The sequence below is a fragment of the Cinclus cinclus genome, chromosome 3 (genome assembly GCF_963662255.1).
Source record: "Cinclus cinclus chromosome 3, bCinCin1.1, whole genome shotgun sequence".
Taxonomy (NCBI): Eukaryota; Metazoa; Chordata; class Aves; order Passeriformes; family Cinclidae; genus Cinclus; species Cinclus cinclus.
Window position 1 is genome coordinate 52,709,165 of NC_085048.1, and position 27,860 is coordinate 52,737,024.

General features: G+C 38.1%; 1 protein-coding gene across 1 annotated transcript in view; it reads right to left on the reverse strand.

The window, feature by feature from the left end:
• The window catches only part of PTPRK (protein tyrosine phosphatase receptor type K), a 293,433-nt gene that overhangs the window by 166,784 nt on the left and 98,789 nt on the right, over nucleotides 1–27,860 (reverse strand). Inside the window, exon 6 of the mRNA XM_062488975.1 lies at nucleotides 22,411–22,585. Within this exon, the coding sequence (XP_062344959.1) occupies nucleotides 22,411–22,585 (175 nt within the window). The remainder of the gene's footprint in view (nucleotides 1–22,410; nucleotides 22,586–27,860) is intronic.

Genomic DNA, 27,860 nt, shown 5'->3' on the forward strand with positions numbered 1-27,860 from the left:
GTGTTAAAGACATTTATGCAGCACACGCCTAGAGGAAAAATGAAAAAAAAGTAAAAAAAAAAGGTACTTGTAATGAGAAGACTTTCAAATTTAAAATTAAGGAAAAAAATCAGTCAGCATAAATGAGTCAGCTGTAGAAATGTCTTCAGCAAAGACTTGATCACAATGACTTCATTATCCACATGTATCAGTAATGCCCTCGAGATGCCAATGTTGAAATTACTGTTGGAAAGAAATATTTTATCTCCTTCATTGCCAGGAACCAGCAGGTTGAGAACAAAATTGAATGTCTTCTTCAAAATTGGTACTTCCCGAGAAAGAATGACTCTCAACTCTACAAGGTTTTGCAATTTGACAATACTGCGATTGCATGCACATCCACATGCTGTCAATGGTAAGAAGGAATAAAACTAGAGATTACAGAGAGAATGTGGGAAGAACAAAATATTATTTTTGATGCTCCAAAATTTTCTTTTACATGGTGATGCCACATGCAATTGGAATATATCTATTATCTATGTACTAGGATTATTTTAATTTTTATTCCATTTTAAATCTGAACTGGTCCAGTAAAATGAGATTGTGAAGATTTTTGCACTGTTCCTGTATCTGTTGATGTTGTAGTCATGCTCACACACTCAGTTTACAATAACAAGCCTAAACAACCCAAATATAGAAACTTTCTGACAGAGGAAAGTTGCAATAACATATTTATAATCAAGCTCAAAAACCTCAAAACACCTGCAACAAAACCAGAAGATTTCACTAGAAGTTAGTGGGAAAAAAAAAAATATATATAAATAAAAAGAGGGGGGAAAACCCCCCTTTTTTTTAGGTTTTACACCACAGATTTACACCTCACTGGCTCTACCTATCTATGAAACTTGAAAAGTAAAAAAAATTCACCCCGACAGCACTCCTGCCTGTCCTGGAATTCTCCTGTATGCCTTATTTTGGAAGTCACATTATAACCTGCCAGCACTAACAAATTTTTATCACCAGATCTCCTGCATGCTTTTTAAATGGCAGAGAAAAATGCGTCTTGTGCTGTTGGGACAGTAGTATCATGAGACAGGATTCAAAACTGTTTTGTGCTCTATAAATGAGCTGCACATGTCCTTGCACCAGAAGAGTACTGAACTCTAAAGTACCTGCAGATGAGAGGAATAGCTCTCATGGCTTTGGCTTCCAAGCACTTGCAGTTGTATTTAATAGCGATTACAGAAACTTAAGTGTGCAAGAGGTGAGACTGATTTTACTGTAACCATTAACCCAAACCATAGGTTACGCCACTGATGCACAGAGAAGGAAGGAAGGAATCCAGGAAGGAAACAAGGAAACAGGTCACACAATTAAAATAAAGGCAAGACCTTACAAATGCACGGGGGCAGAGATGAACAGAAAACCTTCCCCTTCAGACTTGGAAGGCATTCTGCAAAGTTCTTTCTAGGGTATCCCGTTTCACGGATGGCAAAAGCTTTCTGTCAGCACTTGAATACTACCATCAAAGATAAAACTGATACAAGGCAATAAAAGGGTTACACATTAATGACTAGAGGGATAATGATCTAGAGGGATTTTGTGTGTGCTCAGCATACGGAAATCTATGGGGAGAAATGACAGAATCCATTACCACTTTTGATCAAAGTTATTTTTGAGGGGCTATTTTCTTGCTCAAATCCCTCTCTTTCTACTCATAGTCTGTTCTAAGACACATATAGATGTTCCCACCAGCAATGTCTTCACATTTCTTATTACAGCATGTCCAAATATTTCTTGCCAACAATGCCAGAAGGCAGCCCACTGGAATGACAGAGAAGGGGACTAATTTTAGGAGGCACTGAGACACTTCCCTCAATCTATGCAGTGAACCAACAGAAACCAACATGGTTTTTGCACCGCAGTTTTACATCACAGATGCGAAGTACACATCATCTAACATGCACTTCAGAGGGCAACCCTGCTCCTCCACTTCCCACCATCAGTATTGCTTGCAATGTCACTACACTACATTCACAGTGGTTTAGGTTTAAAACTGATCTTGCAGGGGCGTACATGGAAGTTCCCCTGTTTCCTAGGTCCCTCAGCAACTCCCAGTGGTTTCAGACAAAAGCCAGTGTTAGCAGATAAACAGAAGCACAAAGTCAGGTTCTTGAGTGATGGGGAAAGAAAATCCAAGGATTGAGTCGACCTTTTAAGAAGGTGCTGGATACTACATCTGCTTTTACCATGAAAGCCAGCCTCAGAAAGGGGCAGGGGATAGAGGTGGCCAAGAGTAACCACTATCCTTGCCACAGCACTTCGACAGATGTCATGGAATACCTATGAAATGAGAGTAACAAAGCAGCTGCCACCCACCCCATTGCCAAATGGATTCTGAGTGTGATGAAGAGTCTGAAAGAAATTTCTGGAAAAACAAATCAGAAAAGAAAACTCCACCAGTTTTGCATGCTAATGAGATCTTTATGAGATATTATTTTATATGAGTTGATAAAAGCCTCTATGTTTTGTTGCAAAAAAGGTTCAAAGTATCAATACGAATCTGGAACAGAAACTCCCCTAGTACCGTAAGAGTCTAAATTTTGCATTTATTGCAACTGACACAAGCATTTAGTTTAAAAAAAAATCTTTTTTTCTCTCTTATTTTAGCCATTCTAAGTTATCTTATCCATTTTTTGATGAGCAAACTTAACAAGAATACACAGCTTCTTATTCTGCTACTGCATGTTTTAATTCTTGAATATGATACCAACCAACATCTACTTAAGCTGGGCTGACACTTGAAAGTTCTGGAACCAGCCTTGTGTATTCACATAAGAAAGGGTAACAAAATCAACAACTCTACAGAAATAATAAGAGAAGAAATTATTAGGGTAGAAATTGTACAGTATGGCTTTTCTCTCCAAATACAAGATCCACTGGTAATAATACAGCTTATAATAATATGCACCATTGTGGAAATTGCTACCTTCAAAGATTGCACAAGTAAACGATGTTGTTTATTACATTTAGATGGCCTGTGCATAATGGGCATTTTGTCGAAGCCTGGGGTTTTTTGGCTCTGTATTGTTGGTTCTCTTGAAGCAAGCATGTAAGAGCACATTACTAAAGATTTGGATACAAAAATAAATCAGTTGCCACCATATCACCAGTTAAACAGACAGTAGCAATACCTTAAAGATCCCTTCATGCCCTTACATTTTATATAAATGTTAAATGCCCTTACATTTTACATAAGTGTTGGTAACAAAAAAAAAAAAACCAAAACAAAAAAAAACCAAACCAAAGAAACAAAACAAAAAAAAAAAACAAAAAACACCTGTGGGGAAAAAACCTCTGCAATTTCAGTACCCAAAGCTAGGAGTACTTTTTCAGAAATTTTAAATACTGTTTTTGAAGGCAAGGAAAGTCATGATTCTTACTGCTGAATTCTGAAGTTCTGCCTCCAAATTTTAATGTGTGAATGCTCTTTGAAGAATCTGGCTGGTTTGTTTGCTTTTAAATAACTGCAACCATCAGGAAACTTCTTTCGTGAGACTTGCTATACCTCTCATAAACATGAGTTTGGGGCATAAAAAACGCTGTTTTATCAGCTCAGTCAGATGAGTGGTGAAGCTGCCCCACTGAACTCTGCTTAGTCTTCTACCTCTAAATACACAAAATCATGCCTGCTCTCAAGCAAGCCTTCACTGATTATTCACCTTCCTCCCCAGCCTGTAATGGGAAAGGCAAGCTTAAATGCACATAACCTTTTTTCCACGCATAAGAAGCCACAACACAGCATTTTTGACATTTAAAAAAATCCCCTAAACTTTCTCCGTTTCATTTAAAGTGTTTTTCTTTCCAATATTCACTAGAGTTTTATTCTAAGAAGTTTTTCGTCACTGTACCAAGAAGACAGTGATCAGCAAGATTTGTATCTAAGTTCTCCCCACCTGGAACAGCCTCTTTTCCCAGCTTCTGGGGGACATTCTCAAGGTGAAAATCCTTCTCCTTACTACCCACATTCTGTCAGTGAAAATTCAGGGCTAGGCAACCATATCATGAAGGGGCAAGCATGAAGCTGATTCTGGCTTTTTTCCAGTGTTCAAATAATCCCTTTCTCAGTACAAATACAGAAAAACTATTTTATATTTAACTTCGGTTACAGTCAAGAACATAGAGCGACCACAAAACAATCTCATGCACACATATTTTACACCTTCCTAACTGCAGCAACCTATACATTGAAAACAGAATAACTCCATACACACACACACACAAATATCTTTCTCCTTTGGAAGTAAATGGGCTAGGGAGGCTGAGGTTGCATTTCTTTATGAGGAGGAAAAGGGTGGGTGTGTATGTGTGTAACAAAAAAATAAAAGATGAGAAGTTTAAGCTAAAAAAGTTAATCCAAATTCAGAAAATAGCTGCAAGAAAAACAGTTACATTAGCATCTCCAAAATGACGTTTTGATTTTTTCAGCCTAGTTGCATGTGAAGCAACAGATAATAAAAAGGGGCATTCAGAACATAATTGAGGATTATAAAGAAGACACTTAATCTCTCAGCATAAAGATATTCCACATCCAATCCTCTTGTCTGACTGGAGTCAGAATTTGTGCAGAGACTTCCCATCTCCAGGGACATTACCCTACATTACCCTAAAGGCTCAGAGATTCTCAGAGACGTCTCTATAACCCTCCTTTTGAGGCAGAACCATTTTCCTAAACATGCACTAAGTCATATGTCTACCTACAGTGAAAGTAAGAAAACATGGGGTTTTAGTGATGGTTCCAATTAAAACAGCAGTAGCCTTATCTGTGGTGCTATATAGCTGCAGGTATTTTGTGAATAGTCACATCCAGCTTTTCTTGTTTTCCTTAAGATACTGCAGAATTAAGAAATAAAATGGCAAATAAAGTCAAAGCTGATAAATACAAAGCAGTGCATTGAGCTTTATGGATCCCTTATGGACTCTAAATCAGTATAATCAGACAGGAGTAATATTTCTGTTGGGAATTTCAAGACTCTGTCAGTTCAATTCAGAAAAAAAGATAAGATACCAGCAATTATTAGGAACAGAACTCAAAGAAAGCATAGTATCTTGTGTGGCTGTATAAACCCATGATGTTTTCTCCTGAAAAATAAATTATATAGATCTGGTTTTCCAGATCTCCTGCCAGATGAGCTAGAAGAGAAGACATAGAAAAGGCCAAATAGAAATTCTTGAAGACCTAGGACAACTTCCTATGTGGAGACATTAAATCAACCTGCAATATTCACATAAAAGAATGATGATTGAAGGAATACATGCTAGATGTTTACGAAATGATAAGCGGCATGAAACTGATTAATATGGAACAACTTGCTATTTCTTGGAGTGAAAATAGATGGCAGCTTCAGAGGGAAGTACATTTTTCCCTGAATAATGAGTTAACTGTGGGAACTCATTACTCCCAATTGGGCAGAAACACAAGTTCAGAAATTATTTGACAAATCTGTTGAAGGTTTGTCATGGATATTACACACATGAATCATTGATATAGTCTCCGGCTCAATAAATCTTAAGCTATAGATTGCTAGAAGCTCAGTGGTATATGGAGCACTTCTCTAATTCTTACGGTTCTCCCTAAGCCTATACACTAAACTAAGAAGATTTTGGCCCAGTAGCAATGTTTTCTGAAGTCACTATCATGTTCTCTAGAAGTAAAAAACGCCAAGAAACTGTTGCTAGCCATCAAGCTACTCATTGAATATTGGACGATATTGGGAATAACCCATAGGCTTCAGTCCATGTAACCCATTATAGATGAGTGCCCTCTGCATAGAGTTACTAATGATGCAACTGTCCTCTTCTTTCAGAGTGTGGATGGTGCATAGATGTATGGTCACAATTCCTTCACACTTAATTAATCATAGATTATAAAGGTTTCTTTTTTTTCTTTCCTGATACCTGAATGGAGAGCTCTAGGTTTTAAAACAAAAGCTAGTTTGCAGAGCCAAAACAATATAAGTTAACCTACTGAAAAGAGATTAATTTTCTATTGATTTACATCTCTGAATGGTTAATGTAATATAGATGCAGTAAGATCATAATTATGTTGCACCTTCATTAAGTCATTTCGTATACATCTTACCAAGTTTTCCTATTCCATCATTGTGTGGGAAAACAAACAGCAAAGGTAAACAAAGTCAGCAAGTAAAATAGCTTGTTTGAACTCCCTCGTTTCTTCTCACTGCAGGCCAATCCATGAGTAATACTGGGTCTTAAAACTCTTAAAGTATCTTAAAAGAAGATAAAACTACCACAAATCTACACACCCTCTCCTGACAAAACAAAATATCTTGCCCTGCTGTCTGTCTTTGTTTCATGGGTAGTTTAAATAGTTCACCCAGAGGTGAGTATTCTAACTCTGTGGTGTTTCTTTTCTTGGCCTGAATAATTTATCATTTTTTTCTCTACAACACCTAAAGTAAAAAATAGGTAATGGAAGCAGGCCAGTAACACTACTGAAGCTCAAAGTACCCTTTGAAAGCACTAAAGAGACCAAACCAATTTCCCTTTGATATGCTGCTAATTTTTCTCAAGTTATTTAATGAAGCGTTTCTGTTCATGCCCCATTTACAACATATATTAATCAATTATTAAAAATCCACAAAACACCTGTTATTCCATCTATGAGTCTTCATAGCACTTTTTTTACCCAAGTTCATAAATTTTTTGCTCTCCAGTATACTGTTTTTGCCTTTGTTTTGCTTTTTCTATTCCATGAACACTTAACACTGTCCTCTGGTTGCCTCACTCCTGTTAAATGTCCTTCTGAGAAACATGAACTACTTCTGGTATTGCAATCAATCATTTTTTTCTTCAGTGAAAGAATATTTTTAATTTAGATTTAACAAATCCTTTAACAAGCATTTTGGCCCCACTTTTTTCCTTTGGGTGAAAATTTAAAATACATTTCAGAGCAGCACAGGGACGTGTGCATAGCTGTCTGTCTTATTATTCATTGAATACTACTGATAAAGAAACTACACTGATATGTTTGCTTTTCCATGCTTTAATTACACCTATACAAATCATAATAGTTTACTTCATTAGTATATTGTTGAAAAGCCACTCCAAGTGTTATCGTAATTATGTATTTAAATGGCCTGATTAGCATTCTGAAATTAAACCAAATGTCCAGTTCAAGAGAAATATTTTACCTATCTTTCTTTTCCTTCTTATTTACCTTTTTTTTTTTTTTTTGTGGTTGATTTCTTCCTCTTCCATACCAAGTCCAGCAGTTTTTTTCCGTAACAACCCCAAGATGAGGTTTACTGTGAGTTTTTCTGTTCAGGCCTATTACATTAAGGTCTATCATTCTGGTATCTGGTTATCTCCTCAGCTATGACAAGATAATGTGGGCTTGAGGGAACATACTTGTATCTCCTGTCAGGCCCTTTCTGTTACATCAACTCCTCTAAGGGCATGTTCATACAAGGAAGCTGCTACCAATGAAAACCCCCAAGACAACACTGTTTATCTCAGGAACCATTCCACACCACAGTTCCCTGTGGGCACAGAGGTTTCTGCAGCACAGTGAAATCCACCTGCAAACAGGCTGAGGATGCAGTTTAATATTATATCTGAGCCAAACCAAAATGACCACATCACTGTGGGGAGTGAACCATTACGTCTCCTCTGTTCTTTTCATCTTTTCCAGACCAGTGGTTTTATTACTAGTAAACTAGTCTGACACAAAACACCCACTTCTTTCTACAGTGTCTGGGGTCTTTTTTTTTTTTTTAAATTTAGCTCCCCAGTCAGTTTGCTGGAAAGAGGGCCAAGCATGCTTCTGATGTAAAAGAAAAGGAAATATCAAGTCACGGGAGTACTTGATATTCCTCTCTCACGGGAGAGAGAAAAGCAAGGTAGGACCATGCCTTTTGTTGCCTCTGCAACATCAGATGCTGTTGCACATAAACAGACATTGCTCATGCTTACATATATATCTTTAAGGAAGGGTCCAACAAATAAATAAATAACTAATTGGTTTACGAATCTGTTAATGAGGCACAAAACCAGTCAAGAACAGGGCATGCAAGAAATTCCTTCACATATTAGGAAGCTTCATAAATTATGGCAATATGGAGACGCATTTTTCAGAAATGAGGTTGAAACCAGACCAAATGATGAGTGACAAGTTTCAGCTCTTTACTCAGTGCAAGTTCCTCTGGAAGGCTTCCTCTGTAACATTATGCTATGAGTCAAAACAGGATTCTTGTCATTGAAGAATTGCTTGAATTATTTCCACTTAATTGATTAAAATTCCAGAATTCTGTGAAATTTTTAATCCACCACAGGAATCCAGTGAGCTCTGCTAAGCAGGTGATAAATCCCAGCAAATTTTGATAAGGAAACCTCAGGTGCTAAACCCCTGAAAGTAATCTGAGCTGGAAGTGCAAGAAGGGCAAGGACACTGAACTGACAGCCACAAGGAAACAGACTGTAGATACTTGGTCCATTAATTTCTGTTAATTGCCTGAGAGTTCAACTTAGCATCATTTGCTTCCACTCGGCATCTGCTTAGTCAGTTGGCCAGAAGGCTGTCTTCTTACTGAAATACAGTTCATCTTAATTATCAGAAGTCCTAATGATGCAAATGTCTTAGGGGATAGTCTCCTTAATAAGGTGACTGTTTGCATGTACTGTCTGGCACACAAGTTCCTCTGCCTGTCCCCTCCAGTTTTTTATAATGCAAGCAATAGCACCTGTACAAAACATTCTGTTTCAGAGCAAGAACACTGTCCTCCTTTCATGACACATTTCTAAGAAATTCTTTGTTCCAGCCTGGAAGCACTGACATCTAAATTCCTGCTTTAGGGTTTGTTTTGGTAAAGGGCAGCAAAATCTGGACAAAACAAAACATTAATTAAACCACTCTTATCTGTCTGCAACTCCAAAAAGTTGCTTGGTTAACTTCTTGAAACAATAATTTGATTTGGCCTGAAAGAAAAGCCAGCCTGTGTTCTCTCTACTGGTTCTTTAACCTTTTATAATATTATTCAAAGAGGCTAAAGCTGTTCCTGGAATAACTGAAAATTAAAAAAAAAGAAAAGCAAAAAAAAACCCAAAAAAACAAAACAAGGATCATTTTGTTTCTAATTGTGAAAATGTCACTGATAATGACAGTAATTTGGAAGGAAAAGAAGTGTCACTAGGGCACAGTTCTTTGTGTTGCATAGTCCACATACATAGTTAGAGGTCAAGTAGGTATTGCAGGTGTTCCCAGAAAAAATAAAAATCATTAAATATTTCTTTAGACAGTCATGTTGAAAGAAAAATGCAAGAGGAAGGTCAAATGGATTTCTAAAATGGAATTAGGAGATAGCTGAAGATTAAGAACTTAAAAAACAAAAAGCAAAAATTAAAAGGTGGAGGCAGCTTCCCACACAAAACAAAGACGAATCTCAGGAAAAAAAGTCTGTAAGCCTAAACTCAAAATGAATCTTAAACATGTCTGCAGACAGCCGGAATACAGACACAGTCCATTTTTTTTCTTGAAGTGTCCAATTATACTACCTTTACAAAACCTTTTGGAAAATGAGCTATTCTTTCTAGTAAAACAGACTTATTAAATCTCCTTTCAATTACCTCATTGTCATTTATAGGCACATTCAACCTGATAGCATTTTCTCTGCTCCACTGATAGAAGTAGCAACCAACAGGTAGGGCACAAAAGATGTCAGACTTAAATCACATTGCAGAAAGTCCAGAGGTGCAAAATAGGAAAAGAAAATAAATAAATAGAGAAGGCATTGGCAAAAGTGAGGATTGCAGCATGCTATACTTGTGTCAACTTGCAGATGCCTTCTCCTCTTCAGTGCACTAAGATGGCCAAGTGCCATACTGCATACACTCAAAGTAGGAACTGTGCCTCACCATCACATAGTAAAAAAAAAGAAAAAAACAAAAACAACAAACCACCCTGCAACAGTACTCTGAAAGTATCTGGCTGCTATAATGAAGCTGTGTTTCACACACTGCCAAACAATTGCTTCTTTCTATCTCCAGTAAAAAGAAGGGGAAAATATTGCAGTGACTGGTGATGCAGCCCATAGATCACAAGCTTGATCACACTAAATGTATCTTGTTTTTTCTAGGACATGCAAGTCATGCAGTCCAAGTGGAAAGTTGAAGAATAAATCGTTAGTCAAGACATTTCCAACTGCTGTCAACACAATTCAAAGTCAGAGTAAAGTTCAAAGCGAGCATTAAAAGTCATGAGACTTCAATCTCAATTTTTAAGCCGAAGAAAAAACATCTAGTTTACCCTCATCTCCCTTCAAAAGCGGTAGCCTTTATGTCTCTAGTTTTTAAAAACACAACTTGTGTTACCATGAGGATGTCAATATAAGAATAAAGCTGAGATTTTCACATAAACTCAGAGCTGCAATTTCAGGTAAAAAAGTGAAACAGAAAAAAAACCCCTGTTTTTAAATTTAATCCTTGTTGGATGGTGAAATAGATCAGGTAAACACACAATATACTATTCTTGATTTTCTCAGGAAATGAGTAAGCCAGTTTAGTAAAGTAAGACAGCTTTACTAAAAACACATATGGCATTGATGTTTGTAGTATTCTACCTTGTGCCCACAAACAGGTACAGTTCCATATGTCTTACAGGATCTACCACAAGATCGTCACAAGAAGCAAAAAGCAAATATAAATATTAAAAAAATCGAATATAAAGGTTCATCTTGATTCCACAAACTAGAAGATGCTTGCTATGTTCAAATAAAGTTCAAATTAATTTACCTTATAATCCATTTATTTATGGAAAATTCCAGACAAAAACTCCAATTTGAGCAAAGTATTTTTACTGGCATTTATTTATTAAAATTAACTAATTGACACAAAGTTACGACAGTCACTAATAAAAGTAGAACTAACAGAAAATTATCTCTGCTTTATAAGCCTTGAACTAACACCATGCAATGTCTACACCTTTCAGATTATGTTGATTAAGGAGTGTGTTCACAGAAGGGCAACCAGGCTCATGAAAGGTCAAAAAAACATGTCTTATAAGGATCAGTTGAGGGAACTGGGTTTGTTTAGTCTGGAGAAGAGGAAGCTCATGGGAGACCTCATCACTGTCTACAAGTCCCTGAAAGGAGTTTGCAGTGAGGTGGGGACTGATCCCTCCTGCCATGTGTGCAGCTAGAGGACCAGAGGAAATGACCTTAAGATGACATGGGAGATTCATATGAGACAGCAGAAAAAAGTTTTTTCACTGTTCAGATGATCAGGCATTGGAATAGGTGGCCTGGGAAGGAGGTAGAGTCACCATCCCTGGAGGGGTTTAAAAAGTGTCTGTATCTGGCAGTGGGTGATGGTTTGGGGATTACAGTGCTAGTGCTGATTTGCTGGTTGGACTTGAGTATCTTAAAGGTATCTTCCAACCTTGAAAATGTTATCATCTTATGATATTTTGTACTTGCATCCTCCTTTCTTGAAGGAAAAATGTAAATTGACTGTTGGGAGGCTTTTCCCTATCATCCCTACTGACCATTTTTATTAGTCTGTAAGGTTTCTAATATAAGTCAATTCTAAACAGTTTTTAATTCCTAAGAATGTACTCTCACTTTTTCCTCACACCGTTACTAAGTTTTGTCTGTTTAGTCTCCAAACCCATCAATAGAAATTTTCTCTTCTGTTTAACAGCAAAGAATTGAGGAAAGCGAAAAATTTCACTTGTTACCATGTACAGACATCAACTGGGATGGTACACTCAAAGTGTCCGGCAGTACAAGACATGCCAAAAAGCTAAGAAAATGGACACAGAATAACTACATGAAACGTTATAGATGATGTCCCAGAAACAAAGAAGTTTAAAAATAAATAAAATTAAAACCACAAAAAACTTAGGGAAGAGATAAAAATTCAAGTATCAGTCCTAATGCAACAGTGTAATCCTTCCTCATGAAGGAGGTAGGACACAGACTCTGCCATTAGCACTGTGAACATACCTGGGGAACAGGGAAGAGAAACACATTCGTTTTCCTTGTAACACTCCTTAACTGTTCTCCAAGACATACCTGTCAGCAGTTCCATATCTATCTCAATGACAAGCTCTCTAGTAAAGCAGCACACCCAAATTCAACACTGCATCACAGCAGGAAGAAATCTATCTGTATGTTTGTAGCTAAGTTTCCTTCTTCTTCAGGAGAGGCAGATATGTTTCTTACCATTTTCTATATGATTCTGCAAATATTCCAACAGTTAACATTGCAGAAAAATCCTGCAATATGAATTATTAAATAGATAAATATTTAAAACTCTTTAGGAAAAAAAAAGAAACTTCTATCCAAACTACTCTGAGCAAAGTTTTTGTAATCTCTTTAAAATTATGTTCAAATAACTCCCCAGCCAAGATGATTAAAGGTCATTGGCACATTGCAAAGCATATTTTTATGAGATAAGTTCCATTATAATTGCAACAACTTTTCCAGCGACAATTTAGACATAGAATCAAATTATCCATTTCATTTTCATTAACACCTCATGGGCTAGATCATTTATCATGTTTCATGATAATGATCAGAGGGCACATAGAAAGTGATTTCTGGAGGTAACAAATTACCTATCATATTAGCACAGCTTATAAGATCCTGTCAACAGGTACCACACATAAATAAGAGGTAATTAAATTCACCACGTGCAGGAGCATTTGATATGCTACTTGCTTCCCTAGAAGCTGGCAAAAAATTCAGGGTACTAAATTCAGCATTCCAAATTAGCTGCTTAAGCACAATAGTTTAGTTCTTCATAACACATCAGGAATCATTATGCCACTAGAACACCAACAGGTAGACAGCATGCAGCGGGCTCAAGATCTGGAGACAAATCTCTCATCATCGGGTATTATTGCTTCTTGCCACTGAATCATCCATCATGTCTCTGAGACAGCTTGGAATGATAGTACCAGACCCCTCACAGTACTGCTCCTTGAACTCTGTCTCATCCATCTTTTGCATCATTCCCTATTTGCAGCAAAGTATCATCTCCTTGCTGCAAAACTGAGTGTGAACCTGTAATGCCTTTAACCTGCAGTGACACTCTAATAGTAATTGATTTCTTTTTATTGAAGGGATGGTGCTCACTGAGACTACGTACAGCTGCTGAGGCTGGGTGATGGTCAGAACAGTACAATGCAAGCACCTGTGTCTTTAGCAGTATGACCCTTTTTTCTAGGAAATAGTACTATTTTCATTGCTAGCTATTTTATAATGTGTATATATTTCTCAATATATAAAATTAGTATAGGACTATATCTGCAGTTTGTTTTCCTGCAGTTCAATTTGCTAGCAAGATTCACCCAAATGCAGCTGAAAATAAATGTCAGTGTGGCTTCATTTTGTGTTTCTGTTAAGTAATTCAGCATTAGAACACTGTTAGATTTTTAAATACATACTAAAGCACAAAGGTGCACCTGCATTAAAAAAGCAACTTAAATTAACTCTACATTGATCATGGCGAGATTTCCCCAGCATGGTGACTTGTGTACCATAAACCACCCAAGACTAAGTGTTTCAGTTCAGCTTCATCTGAATGCTGTTATAAAAGTTTAATAAATCAAAATGATCAAAATGCCCCCAGTGGCAGGTTGGGATTCAGTTTCCAATTCAAATTCCCTTTAATATATGGCTTCTCTGACATCCTGCATTTTCTGCCTTCTATGTTGAATTCAAAATGCACCCCTTTTCATCATTACCATGCATCTAGTCATCAGCACCCTTTTTAACAACTCTGCACAATACAGAGATGTCAAACCTAGAGGGGTTTTCGTCTCCCCCAAACTGGAAAATGATGGCAGGTAAGGCAACTTTGTCTATACTTAAGTAAATATTTTAACCTCCACGGTCATGTCAGTGGCATTTAAACTGAGAGACTATCCTGAGCTGAGTATTCAAATGAAATATTTGATTTAGATAAATGTAGGGACAGACCAGATACTGGAAGGGGAAATTATCCAAGTGAAATACAGCAGTGATGTGGTGGGGCAGTCTGCAGACATCTCTAATTAAGATGAGAAAAATCACATTACTGCAAATGATCTTTATGTCACTGCACTTGGATAAAACACAGATATAAGAAACAATGAATCCCCTTATTTCCTCCCTGAAGTGACATCTGCTGAAAGCTTTTCCCTTGCCTCTTTCTTCCCTTTGTACTGACTCCCTTCAAGCCTAAAGGCCAACAAGAATCCTGCTATCCAAAGCAATTAAATTTTTATTTCCCAAAAGCTTTATTTGGTGTTTAGTTTCACTTAAGTGATTTCACAATAAGCAGGCACATGAGAAAATGGCAGAGGTATGGGAGAACACCTAAACAGTGAGATCTCACTCATGCAGTCACTAATGCCACATCTGTGGTATCACCAGCAGCACCATTTTGAATCAGGTTGAGTGAAGCTGCATCATATCTTGGCTTTGCTGGATTAGACAGAGCAGGTGATGGTACCCAGTTGATGCTGCCTGTAAGGGGGCTGATAAAACCTGATCTGCCACAGAAGCTGAAAACTCATGAGGAATATTACCTAAAGCCAGCAGTAAGCCTGACAGCACAGAGCTAACTCCTCTGCAACCCCTGAGCCACTCAGTCAAGATCATCTCAGGTCACCACCCATTATAGGCTCCCCCTGCTTTTCATTGACCCTGCAGCTGTATTTATTTTGCTGCCAAGCCATGGCAAGGTCTCCGCAAGAACTGACAAGAACAAGTAGCAGTCCTCTGCCTGGCAAGCAGGGAAAGGCCCTTTTCTGGAGATTTGCTCTGAAAGCACATTCCTTCCTGAATGTTTATGCAACATGGTCAAAGACCGCCATCAGAAAAACAGTCAGGCCTGCTACATGCTCATTCCTGGACACAAAGTAGTGTCACACCTAGTAATACACGAAATAGTGTCATACCTACTAATTAGGAATGACAGAAGAAAAGCTATCTGTAGTTCTAGATGTGATCAGATGCCAAGAAATGCAACTATGTTGACATATAGAAAAGTATCTCTCAGAAAAAAAGCAGAAATAGCCATGCAAACACCAATCCAGCTCATTGTTAGCATTCCCAGCCTTCCTCCTCCTTCCTCTTTTGTTCTGATTTATCCCCAGAGCCTGTGAAAAGAGTATTCCTGTCATGCTTCTTGCCACTGAGAAGGGAGCAGAGAAGAGAGGACCTCTGCAGAGTTTGCTATCCCATGTGCTCCCATGCAGGCAGTATGAAGCTTTGCAGAAAACACAAGAGGAGCTCATGCTGCTTGGACTCGTGAATCAAAGTGCCACAGAGCATCAACATCCATCATGGATGTCAGAGAAAAATATACACCAGGCAATGAAAACTATAAATAGAAAACAGCCCTTGCACCAAGTGAATTAGTTGATCATTAAACTGTTTTTGGTTCCTGCATGCTTATGAGTGAGAAACTAAGGCACAACGCTTGTGTCCAGGCTGAGAGGGTATTGTCCTTAGACAATGTCTGAACCACAGACCCCCGGGATAGAAAAAATCTAAGTCAGCAAAGGATGCTACTACATCTACTTTTCTCTGATACTCTGCCCCAATCACTGGCTATTGGGGCAGAGCACAGAGCTACAGGACTTGGGTTCTTGCTCTGATCCAGACCAGCCACCTTTAAATTCAGAGAACACATTAAGAAGGTGTGCATCAACATTGAAATTGCTGGGTTTTGCCTAGTGAGGAATATTAATTTAGCCTATATCAAGCAGTACAAATTCATGTCTTATGAAATAAAAGCAAAACGTTTGCTTTAGCTTAAATGTTTCAGGCCTTCCTGAAGAGCACATCAGAACTACAATAAAGCAACAGCTCACATTAGAAACATTTCAAGAGTTAGCTAGAGATGACACAGATCAGGGGAATATTGCTAATGTGTATAAACCCTGAAGGAAGGGTGCAAAGAGGACAGAGTCAGGCTCTTCTCAGTGGTACCCAGTGAGAGAACAGGAGGCACTGGGCACAAAGTGAAATACAGCGAGGTCTCTCTGAACATCAAGAAACACTTTTCTTTACTGTAAGGATGCCTGAGAACTGACACAGGCTGCCCGAGGAGGCTGCAGAATAACCATCCTTGGAGATTTTCAGAAGCCATCTGGACATGATCCTGGGCAACTAGCCCTAGGTAATGCTACTTGAGCAGGGGGAGTTTGGTCCAGATAACTTTCAGAGGTGCCTTTCAATCTCAGCAATTCTGTGATTGCCATTTCAAATGGAAACCTGTGCAGCCAAGATTCCTCAACACAGAAAGATGGAATGGAGCCCATGTCAAATACCTGGCATTTCTGCTACCTTGAGTGAATGAGTCTCTTGGGCTTCTTTGAAAAATCCTGCTAAAACTATTTTCACCTGCTTCTCCAGAAAAATCAGCTTTCCTGCACTTCCTAAAGAAAATGAGCAATGCACCTATTAATTATATAAACCAGAGACAAATGCTGCCTGAACAAAGGAGCTGAGTAGAGTTACTTCACAGGAGGGTTGCCTGAGCAGAAAGTGAAGATGCTATTCTTTCTGATATGTAGATGAATGACAAAATTGAGACTCCTGTCTGGTTCAATTTATTTATTAGGAGCATAAAGACTTTCTGAGGCATTTTCCTATATTTTTGTTTCATTCTTTTTATGCAAAGGAGGCAGGCTTTGACTTCAGGGTGACAGCCCCTCTTTACCTACTGTAAGAAACAGAGGATTGAAAAATAGGAAGATTCACATATTAAACCTACTTAAAGAGGATAAGATCTTAATACAGTAGAGAAAATAAAATCAGAGAATGCCACAAAAAGATCAAGTTAATTGCATCCTTGACTCTCTGACTAATGGTTATACCTAAATATACACCCAAAATACAATTTGTGTTTTACTAGCAAGGTTTAGAAAAATTTTACAGAATAATTTCCTTACTTTTCCAACTACTGCAAAGTAATTATGACATTGTCATCTGCTCTTCCTTCAGGAATACAGCCATGAGAGAATTAGGCTATAACTAATGAGGAAACTTAAGATTACAAAGTAATTTTAAAGATAAGCTGAGTGTCCAAAAGAGTACCAGTATTAATATCAGTACTCCAGGAATACATCTTATGAACCAAGCACAGCAGCCACAGGGGTCTTCTGACACAAATAAAATATTTGCATACCTCTGTTGAAGTCAGCTGATGATTGAAAAGGAAACTTAGCCAAGGCAGTGATGCAAAGTCCACAGATTTCAATAACTTGGAATGCAATATCTCTCTCTCCTCAATTTCCTCTCTGGTCTGAAATTCCAGAGTTCAGAAAAACACACATCAAAGGCCCTCCTCAAGACTTTGCAAAGATACAGTCCAAAGCCACCATCTCTTGGAGACTGAATTTCTGAACACATTACAAAGCACTACCTATAACCTGAACTCTCTAATATTTATGATGGTGGGTAATATCATCAGAGGGGAAATATTTTTTTTTCTTAATTTTTCCTATTGATCAGAGAACTTAATAATTGAGGGCAGAAATATGGGGCATTTTGCTAAATTGGTATAAAAATACTTCAGTCTATTTGCAAGCAGGGAATATAAATTCAGGCTACCTGGTGTATTTACTTTTTACCTGCCACCTAGTGCTCTCCTTGACATATTTTTAAGTCTGTTATTATAGTGAACAAATAAACCGAGTCACAAAATTGAGTACACACATCCGAAGCAACTTGGAGATTTCACTTTTTTTCCCAGACAAAACAAGTACCAGTGCAATTCGGAAAGTGCATTTCAGTCCACAGCTTTCTCAAATGGAAATATTTCGAAGCTTTCTTGTACAAGAAAAAGAATAATGTTCCCATGAGAATTACTTGCCAGGGGCAAACTCCATCTTCACAGTGTTCTAGCATTACCAGGAACCAGCCAAATTACTAGTTTTCCTATAGAAAATCCCTAAAGAGATTCAGACAAGAAAGCCAGAAAAGTCTCTGCCAGGCTTGTGTAACAGGAACTGCTCCTGATGGCAAACTCAGCCCAATAAGGCAAACAAAGAAGAGGCAAACAATCACAAATCCCACCAAAACTTGAACCTGATGACTTAGAAGAGAGACTGCTTGCAATGTCAAGTCAAATAAAAGAAGCAATGATATCCACATACTCATACAAACAGATCAGATGCCTAGAAACAGGTAATTTCATCAGAACTCAGGATTTTTGGAAGAACATTCAGAAGACAGTAGAGGAAAACTGCCATTTTTTGCTGTTACTAACTTGGATTTACCAGGTGCATGAAGATAATTCCACATCAAAACTATAAATCAAGGCAGAGACCTCCCTTTGCTTTGAACCCAGCACAGAAGAGATGTTTTGATTGGATGAAGAAATGTTAAAAAAAACCCCTAAAAACATGTAGTAAAAATATAAAGAATTGCTCTAAGTTATGGCTCAAATAAAACTTGCAAACTTATCAGTAGAACCAGACATAAGATAGAACTCTCCACATTATTATTAACAAATGCTGTATTAGATTCATAGATTTTGAGGGTTTAATCCTTTATTTTTCTACCTTATCTTTAACAAACATTTTCTTCCAGACCATATATGCAAGATCCACTACATAAAATAAAATGTGCCATATTTCCTGCTGATTTTGTGGCTTTTAATAGCATAATGTCAAGTTTTGTACAATTATTTTTCTAACAATGTGCAGCTACTTTAAAAAAAAATAAACTTGGGCAAGCATACAAACACTTTTACATGAAGTGCTTCCTTATTATACCATTTAAGAAACTGGTTTTTCTTTCTTTTTTTTTTTTTTTTTTTTTTTTGACAATCAGAACAACGAACTGTTCATCAGCTTCATCCCCATCTCACAGCCACTTTTGTGACTATCATAGCTGCTGTGTTGGACACTGCCTCATTTCTTGATGCACAAGGTAACTTTTCTGGCAAATACTGACAACTTCAGAGAAACATTCCAGTACATTTTCATGAACATGGAACAATGAAGCATACAAGAACTGATTATGGGGCAAGGTTCTCTACTGATTGAAGGTCAGAACATTTGACACTGTAACTTGGAAAGGCTACAGAGTTGCATCTATCAAATATACATATGAGCGGAGGCACAGGTGATCTCTTTGGGCACTTCATTTCTAAATTCCACACTAAGCAGCAGTCTTTGAGATACACTTGTTCTCAAAAGTAAGTAAGAAACAAGTGAAAAAGAAATAAACTATCAGTGGCTCCTTGTTCACTCTTACCTATCACAGATATTGTCCCTCTGCCCAAGCACCTCCCTCAAGTTCCAGTGCAGACAGCCCTGAAGACTTCAAGAAACTCCCTTCCCAGAAATGGCCAATTTACCAGGGCAAATATAAATAGACAATTAATCAGATGGAGATATTCAGAAGGGTAAGTCAAATAACAGTAATGACAGCACCAAACTTCCTGTAAAAGAAAGGGGAAAGGGAAAACTCCTTCTACATGCATCCAAGAATAATAGCACTGCTATAGAAACCATGTAAAAAAACAACAACAAAAAAAAACAATACAGTGCAGCAACTGAGATGAGAGCAGAAGACCAGCCCTAAACAAATGTGAGACATTAAATCATTGACTGGAACTACTTTTGGTAAAATCTCATAATTTAATTACAAATCCTATCCTGGTTCAATTTTTCTTCAAAAAAACTAATCAGAGTAATTGCGTTATCCCTTTCAGGGTCTTGATACCATCCCTCCTAGGTAACTACATTTGTAATAGAGTTTATAACTCCACTAAAAGTAATTCTTCTGCTAAAGCTCAAAATTAAATAATGATGTTTCAACATAATCTACATTATAGAACTGCAAACTTTCATTACTCATCAAGGCTAACTTATCAGGACTAACGCTCATCAGGGAAGTATCAGATTCCTCTAAATCTGTATTATGGTATCACATGCCTATACAGACATGGGACATATTCCAAGATATATCCATATCTTGGCCATGAATGCAAACACCAAGGTTTTGAGATACTGTGCAACAACTCCAGTTCCTCATCCCTCGCTCTCTAATAAACACTGTTGTCAATAAAGTTTGGCTTCTACAAACCAAAGACCCTATCGTTACTCAGAATTATCTGGAAGCAATACTAAAGCCATGACAAAGTAAATTGTGTTTCATCATTTTTTTTCCCCTCCTCTGGCTGTGAGAACACACAGATCAATACTCTTCAGCATGAGAATTCTGCAGTGAAATTTTCATTTGTTACAAACAGCAACAAAAGAGCCCCAAGCATGCCCTGTCACTTCCAGTTTAGAAGGAAATGCACTAATAAACTCTTCCCCTTGGGTCATCTTTGACAATGGGCAATACTATGCCAGCTCTTATTAAAGGCAATTCATATCAGTGGCCCAAAAATTTCCTTTAAAATTATCATCTTTTGTATCCATGTAGCAGGATGTCAGCTTTAAAGTGCCACTGAGATATAGGACCTGTCATTATGGTTAATTTTCACTACAGTTTTAACACCAGGGTAGCTGATCCCTAAGGGTATGGGTATGCTTTTTTGGCTAACAAGATTTATTTAGCGGTTATCCAGACAAACAAGAAAATATATTACTGTATATTGCTTTCCAAATACAACAGCAAGCAATAAATCCAACTATAAAACATATATCTTTGTTTTCTACCATGGTGTCAAATAGATGAAAATGGTTTTGGAAGGTTTATCTTTTAGGGCATTTTTAAATATTTTTATTTATGTATGTATGCATGCGTGTGTATATGTATACTAAAAAAAAGAAGTTAAAATTCTTGGACTTGTGATAAAAAGCACCCAAAAAGTAAAACCTTCAACCTTAAAATAAAAAAAAAAATGCCCTCTATAGCTGCTACATATATAGCTAAATATCAAATTTATGTTTTGAGCCATAAATATGATGTTATCTACAAAATTACATAAGTTTTTCAGCAGGACAATATGATGCATTTTAAAAGATGGTACTATGAAATTTCATATTCTTTTGGGTTTTTTTAAATACAAATAGTATTACTAACACAATTTTATTGTGGTTATATACTAAAAAAAAAAAAAATAGAAAACTTCATTTATAGGATAAATACATTGATTTGCCCTGCCTTTCTAACAACAAAAGTCTGTTTTCATGCTTCGATAGGACTTATTTCAATTTATTAGGATGAAGACCATCTTGTAGTTTGCTATACAAAAGGTGCATCTAACAGAATAAAAAGAAGCTCTTAACATGTTGTCTAAATCTTTGTATAGTCAGCAAGGCCCATTTTTATTGATGTTTCATAGCAGCCATAAAATCTGGTTGACCTCAATCAACTGGTCTCCCAGGGAAAATACCTCTGCCAGCAAATACCAGATAAAAAACAGGTCAGGGCATTTCCTACATTGCTTTTATTTCTACAACCTGAGGACAAACTTGCTTGCCCTGTCCCCATTTCAGATGCAGTGTCTGACTACAAGATGCACAACTGAGCAAACAGCCCATAGCTTCACCCAAGAGCTGAGCGAGAGCCCACTGTGTGTCAGACCCTTGCACCTACCAGGCCAAAACAGCCCCTCTACCAGGCAGCAGCCCCACAAACAGGTTTTGTACACCACTTCTTTTTCCGGGGTTAAAAAACTGCAAACCTCATCACAGCTAAGCATGAAACAAGCTGTTTTGGAGTTAAGATAATTAAGTAAGAAGCAATTCAACAGCTTATTCCAGGCCAGAGAGCGCACAATTTTTAAAGTGAAAACTGAACTCCTATGGTCAACCATATTCTTTCCCAGTCAAGATTATATGTTTCCAGAGCATAAAATGCAGAAATGAAACAATCACCACATCGATCACACCACAAACATGGCTATGGCTGCACCCCAGCAGGCTTTTGAATTAATTTCAACCAAAAAAATATTTAAAGTGGGAAAAGCAAGTTTTCTTTTTTTTCCTTTTACTTCTCTATTGGAAATCCTCACAGAAAAGGCTCCACAATGCTCCCAGTCCTTGGGTAGGTGAAAGTTTACAACTCTTTTTATCTACCTGTCTCCCAGGTAACAGAACAATGTATTATTTGCTCTACTACCAGTGTGTTCAAGGCAACAGATTTTAAAAGGGATTGCTAATTATGTATGGGTGGAATCTAATTTGCACCTGAAATTCAACAAATAGCATTTCAATAAAAGCACATAGGCATAATCCACACACTGTGGAATAAGAGTTTTACACAGGTGCATTCCACGGAAAGCAATTGTAACGAGCTTTGCAAACCAGACTTTCATCTTATGACAGTTTCACAGGGCTATCTTTGTATGATCATTTCAGATCAAGGCATATGTAAGCTAAATAAAAAGTGTAAGCAGAAAGCACTGGCTTTAAAAGCATTTAACTGGATAAAATGAAAATAAATAAAACTTTACCTCGAACAATAAGTTGAGCGAAATTTGAGACTCCAGAACCTCTCTCTGACTGAGTTACACAGCGGTATAAATCCTGGTCAGTTTTTGTCACCTCTTGCAACTTAAAGGTAGCTGCAAATCTTCTGTGATTGATATTTTTAGTCTGAGCAACTGGAATATCTTCCCCATTTCTTCTCTGAAAACAAGAGTAACCAATGCAGAGTTAATTCAAAATATATAAAAGGAATTTATCATTATCATCATACAAAGAAGACACGAAAACCAAAAACCAAATGGATTCAGACTGTGCTATCATGCATTTCCATGGTAGAAGAGTTCAGTACTGAGGTCCCATCAAGAAACAAGCAGTGCTCAATAACATTTGAAAACCAAGTTTGGTAGTGAAAAGTACCATCAGGATTTTGCACTGGCACAAAACATGACCAAGACATACTTAACTGCAACTACCTTATAGCTACAATCATCCTAGGACAGCCCAGCAGTAGCAGCTGTACTCCTAAGAAAATTCATTCAACTTTAAGCAGATTTACAACACATACACTGGCTGTATTGTAAGATATATTTAAACAAATCTGGCATTGAGGGATTTTGAAGGTCTGCAACAGCTCTTTTTCACCAACCAACCAATGTTTCCTTTTAAATGCTACCTTTTATCTGTCCAAGTTCAATACCTTATAAAATTTTAGCTTTGTTATACTAAGCACCACATATCCATCTAAAGCTAGCTGAAATAAAAAGTGGAGGGCAGGAAGACACTGAAAGAGGAATAGCACAGATCTCATTTAAAGGAGGGAGCTTAGAGAGTCCTTAAAAAAAAAGCACAGCTACCACAAATCACTGAAAAATTTAATCTGCCTAGAGCTGCAGGGCCAGGTGACAGGTCAGTAAGATAGAAAGAGTTTGAGCTCTTGTGGGATCCTTTATCCTTATTACCATTCACATTAAATGCTCAATTTTGATTTCAGTTGAAAAACAAGACCCTCCACCAAAAGTCAGCATTAAAAAACACCCAGAAACCTGCACAAAGAGAACAAATAATGTCACTCTCCCATGGATCAACTGCATGTTATTTCCTGACCAGGATACATTTTCTGAGCACTCAGCATTGCTCAGACCCTGGAAAGATGGCAGCATTTACTTGTAACTGCCCATTCTGCTCAACGCATAGCAAAGAATGACCTCTGTAGATGTTTTTTAGCTCTAATCAACCCCTGTAATGAGAAACTCCATTGAGGTTTTAAACTCTAAGCTTTCTAACACCAAAAGCACTGCTGCTGAGCCGCAGAATTTAATAACCTGGAAGTCTGTGACTAAACACCAAGGGCAGAAAAAGATGATTTAATGCTGCATGTGTATATCAGCCAGCCTCCTGACACAGGCAGGAGTACTTCATAACACTCAGACACTTCATTTTACATCCACCCTTTGTCATCCTAGCATGGGTTAGTCGCTTTAAACCGTTTTGTGGTAATTAACCAGGGGTCCATCACCACTGAAACAAGCATTCACTCTAATTATTAACATGTATAAACAGACAAATTCTATTTATATCAAGCAGGCAAATTTCAGTCACTCATATTCCAGTATGAAGACCATGCCATTATCTTTACCAACTGCAGGTTTATTGGTGTCATTTTCTCCCTGCAGGAAGACACCATCCAGTTTCCCTCATCCAGCCACCCTCTCTGCCACTTCATCAGGTGTGAGCTCTGTCTGCAGTGCTGGGCCAGAAAGAGCCACAAGATACCACGAGGAAAAAAAGATTTCCAGAAGAAAATGGCACATAAGACACTTCCAAAATGTATTCTCATTGCTTCTCCCTAAAACTGTTGTCATCTCGTAACAACCACAAGCCTGGTTATCACAGAGGTGGTCTCTGAGAGGGTGCTCCCAGGGCAAAAAACAGTGTATGTTGGGCTCTAGGACACCTGGACCAACTGTGGTGCAGCCAAGTCATTCTGTGACAGACACGGGCTCCATCCTCAGCTTTGTGGGTATCTGACTCCGATTTAGAAAAAAATTATTAAATTCTGACATCAAGCAAATGAGGGATAATGTTAAAGACTTTTTATTTTAGTGATGCTTAAACAACAGTAAAATTATTTTGTGGGAGGTGCGCTTTCCCCTCCAGCTAGCTGGCTTCTTTTGACAGGAAATACAAAATCTGGAAGCAGAATTTTCAAGCCTTGCACTCCCCACCCTTCTCCCCTCCTCACCCCTGGCCCCCTCCCAAAGGTTTGGACTGTCAGGAATGATAACTTAATATAAACCTTGGATCGAGTGCCTTGAAGTAACCAAAATAAACAAACTTCATGATACTTTCTTCCTCTCAGGCTTGTCCCATGCCCTGATGGCCTTGCCACAGCACAGCCACTCAGCAGAAGGAGGTCAAACTCCACCACTAAACACAAACTTGCCATATGATTGTCAAAAATACCAAGCAGCCAACACTAAACTGAAGATGTATCTTCAAACCTTATATGATTGTTGGGGGTTGGGTTTTTCCCTTTCCTCTCAATGGAATTTTCCCCATTGACATGCTAAGAAAGCCCTGATGGCTAGTCTCTAGCACTGATGGCTAGTGACAGGGGGAAGGGGGGAAAAAACCAAGAGATCAGCAGGAAGTAAAGGGAGGGGAGGCACGTGGAGGACGGTTCCTGCTGCTCCCACCATGCCTGCCATCCCAAAACCAGGAGCCATCTTTTCTGCTCTTTTCTGCCTTCTCCCTTCAGCCTGCTGTCTCCAAGCTCCCTGCTGAGCACCGGGACCGATACAGTGAGCAAAAGTCTCTCCTGTATCCCTTTCCCACCTGGGACGGCGCTGCCATCACCCCCATCCCTCCTGCAGCTCCCGGCGGGACCTGAACCTGCCCAGCAGCGGTACCTGCAGCACAGGGAAGGGTGAAGGGAAGGGTGAAGGGAAGGGTGAAGGGAAGGGTGAAGGGAAGGGTGAAGGGAAGGGTGAAGGGAAGGGTGAAGGGAAGGGTGCCTGCGGACAAAATGGACTGGGACTGGGGTACTGCTCTGTTTGGTGGTAATTTCATAGCTGTTGGTATTTTGTTTGTGTTGTTAGATATACTAGTAAAGAAATGTTATTCCTATCCCCGTATCTTTGCCTGAGAGCCCCTTAATTTCAAAATTCTACTAATTCAGAGGGAGAGATTTATTAGCTCCATTTTGAGGGAAGGCCCTGCTCTTCCCTAGCACACACCTCTCTTTTCAAACATGGACAATCATAGCAGACTTGACAAGTAAACAATGTAATGAAGTAATTCTTGTTCTGCTATGAAGGGAAAATACATATTAGGGAGTTTTCTAAAATGAAGGATTCAGTTTCAATAAGTCCAGTGCTTCAAATGGAATACTAAACATTAGTCTGCAGCAGAGAAGCGCATCCAAGCTACACTATATAAAATAATTTACACGGTGAAGATCAGAACTTGCTTATTTAAGCTCATCTGCATGATTCGAGTTGAAAAACAAACTGAATTGAGCTTCTACTTAAAATGAAATATTAATGCCCTTTCAGAGAAATTAATTACAATAAAATTTGACAAACTTTATGGTTCTAGAACAACACCTCAGATTTTCTTTTTTATTTTTATGAGTGATTTCCTACCGTATTATCTTACAAGGCTTGGAGCAGTTGCTCTAATTTCTCTGTATTAGAATTTGTTTCTTGGGAATCCAACTGCACAACTACATTTTCAAAGTCTTTCTTCACATACAGATTATCCATTAGAATATTTCTCCATCATTAAAATGATGGAAAGTTCAAACAGAAAGAAAGCTCTCATCTAAGAATGAATGTTAAAGAAAAAACACTGCATTCATTTCAGTGCATATCCCTTACACTGGTAACCCATTAGCCAGTCAGAGTTCAGATGCACTGTCACGATCTCTTAATTAAATTCTTCTTTTTAATGTCAGAGCATTACTACTGATTTTAAAGGAGGGAAGAAAGGCAGCAGTGCTCTCTGCTTATTAAGGGTTCCTGGTACATACTGTTTCAATTTATGTCCTGCTCACACTGAACAGAGCTTGAAAATGCTGCTCAATTAAGTTTTAAAAATTCAATTTAAAATTAATGTGGAGTTATACTAATGGGTAATGGCTGTACCCTGTGCGATCCTTGGTTCCTCCAGTCTCTTGCTGTCTGATTTGATAACCCTGAATTGCTCATTTAAGAGAGGTCACCACCAGGCAGTCCTCCTCTTTTGTGAAAATAACTCTGGGATTCACAAAGAACTACTCTTTATAAACACTTGATTAAAAGAAATATTAGCCTGTGAAAAAACCTCCTTAATTCTGGCATTTCAAGCATTTAAAATTACAATCTTTAATAAATTACTCTGACTTCAAGGTTATTTTTAATTTGATAGGAACATGATTTTATTAAACTTTTTTCAGGCAATGAAATTAGATCATCTACTTTTTAAATAAAGTCAACAGCAAAGCCTACGCAGCTTAAAAACAATCTTAGGTAAATTAACAATTAGTCTTAAATACATCTCTTTTGCCTCATGAAAAATATTAAGCATTTAATAAATATGAAATGTAATATTAGTGGATCTTTTAGAACCTGAGTGGAACCAAAATAATCTAAACTCCAACATCTTATTTAATTGATATAATTTAAGTGCATATCTTATACAAATTTAAAATGTATCAGCCTTTCTCCCTCAACTTTTTAGGTTGAAAAGTGTGGGGTTTTTTTGTTTAGGTAGCAATGAGACATCTGTCTGCAGCAATGTTCCCTCTAAATTTTCCAGAACCCTTTTTTTCACACCAGTGATTTTTATAAGCCTGGACAGTTCAACCTTACACATCCCCATCCTTTCCTTACTGTAAACACCTTAAAATAAGTTCTCTCTACCGCTAATGATTACAGTCAACTCTGGCTGCCTTCTCGGGCTCTCAGCTGGATGCTGGGATGCCTCCAGAGATCAGAAGATGTCAACACTTTGGCTGCAGTGACACCCACGTTACTCTGCCAGCAGTGCCCTACCAGCTGCCCTGCACTTGCTCCCTCCTCACCTTTCATCCTGTGCTCATGCAAAAAAAACCCAACATGGAATGTGAAAAACTTTCCTGAAAACACATTCCCTGCCCATATATGATCATCACCGAATGGATTAGCTTGTGTTCAAATTCGCTGCACAGCCACAGGGAGCAGAGGAGAGGGCAAGTTACATGTGGTAAGCAGGACACAAGTCCACAGTTTGTCTGACCAACCCTGTCCCCAAAGATGCAAGCAGAACTTCAGCAGCAGCACAGGGGCTGGAAAGATGCCCCCAGCAGCCCAGGACATTAGACCTCTGCTGCCTTGAGGAAAGGGAAATTTGTAAACAACATGTTCCAAATCATTCCTGGGTTTACTCCTCATGTAAAGGGAGAAATGTGTCTTTTTCATGGGAAAAAATATAAAACCAAGGTGGTTGAATGTGGATA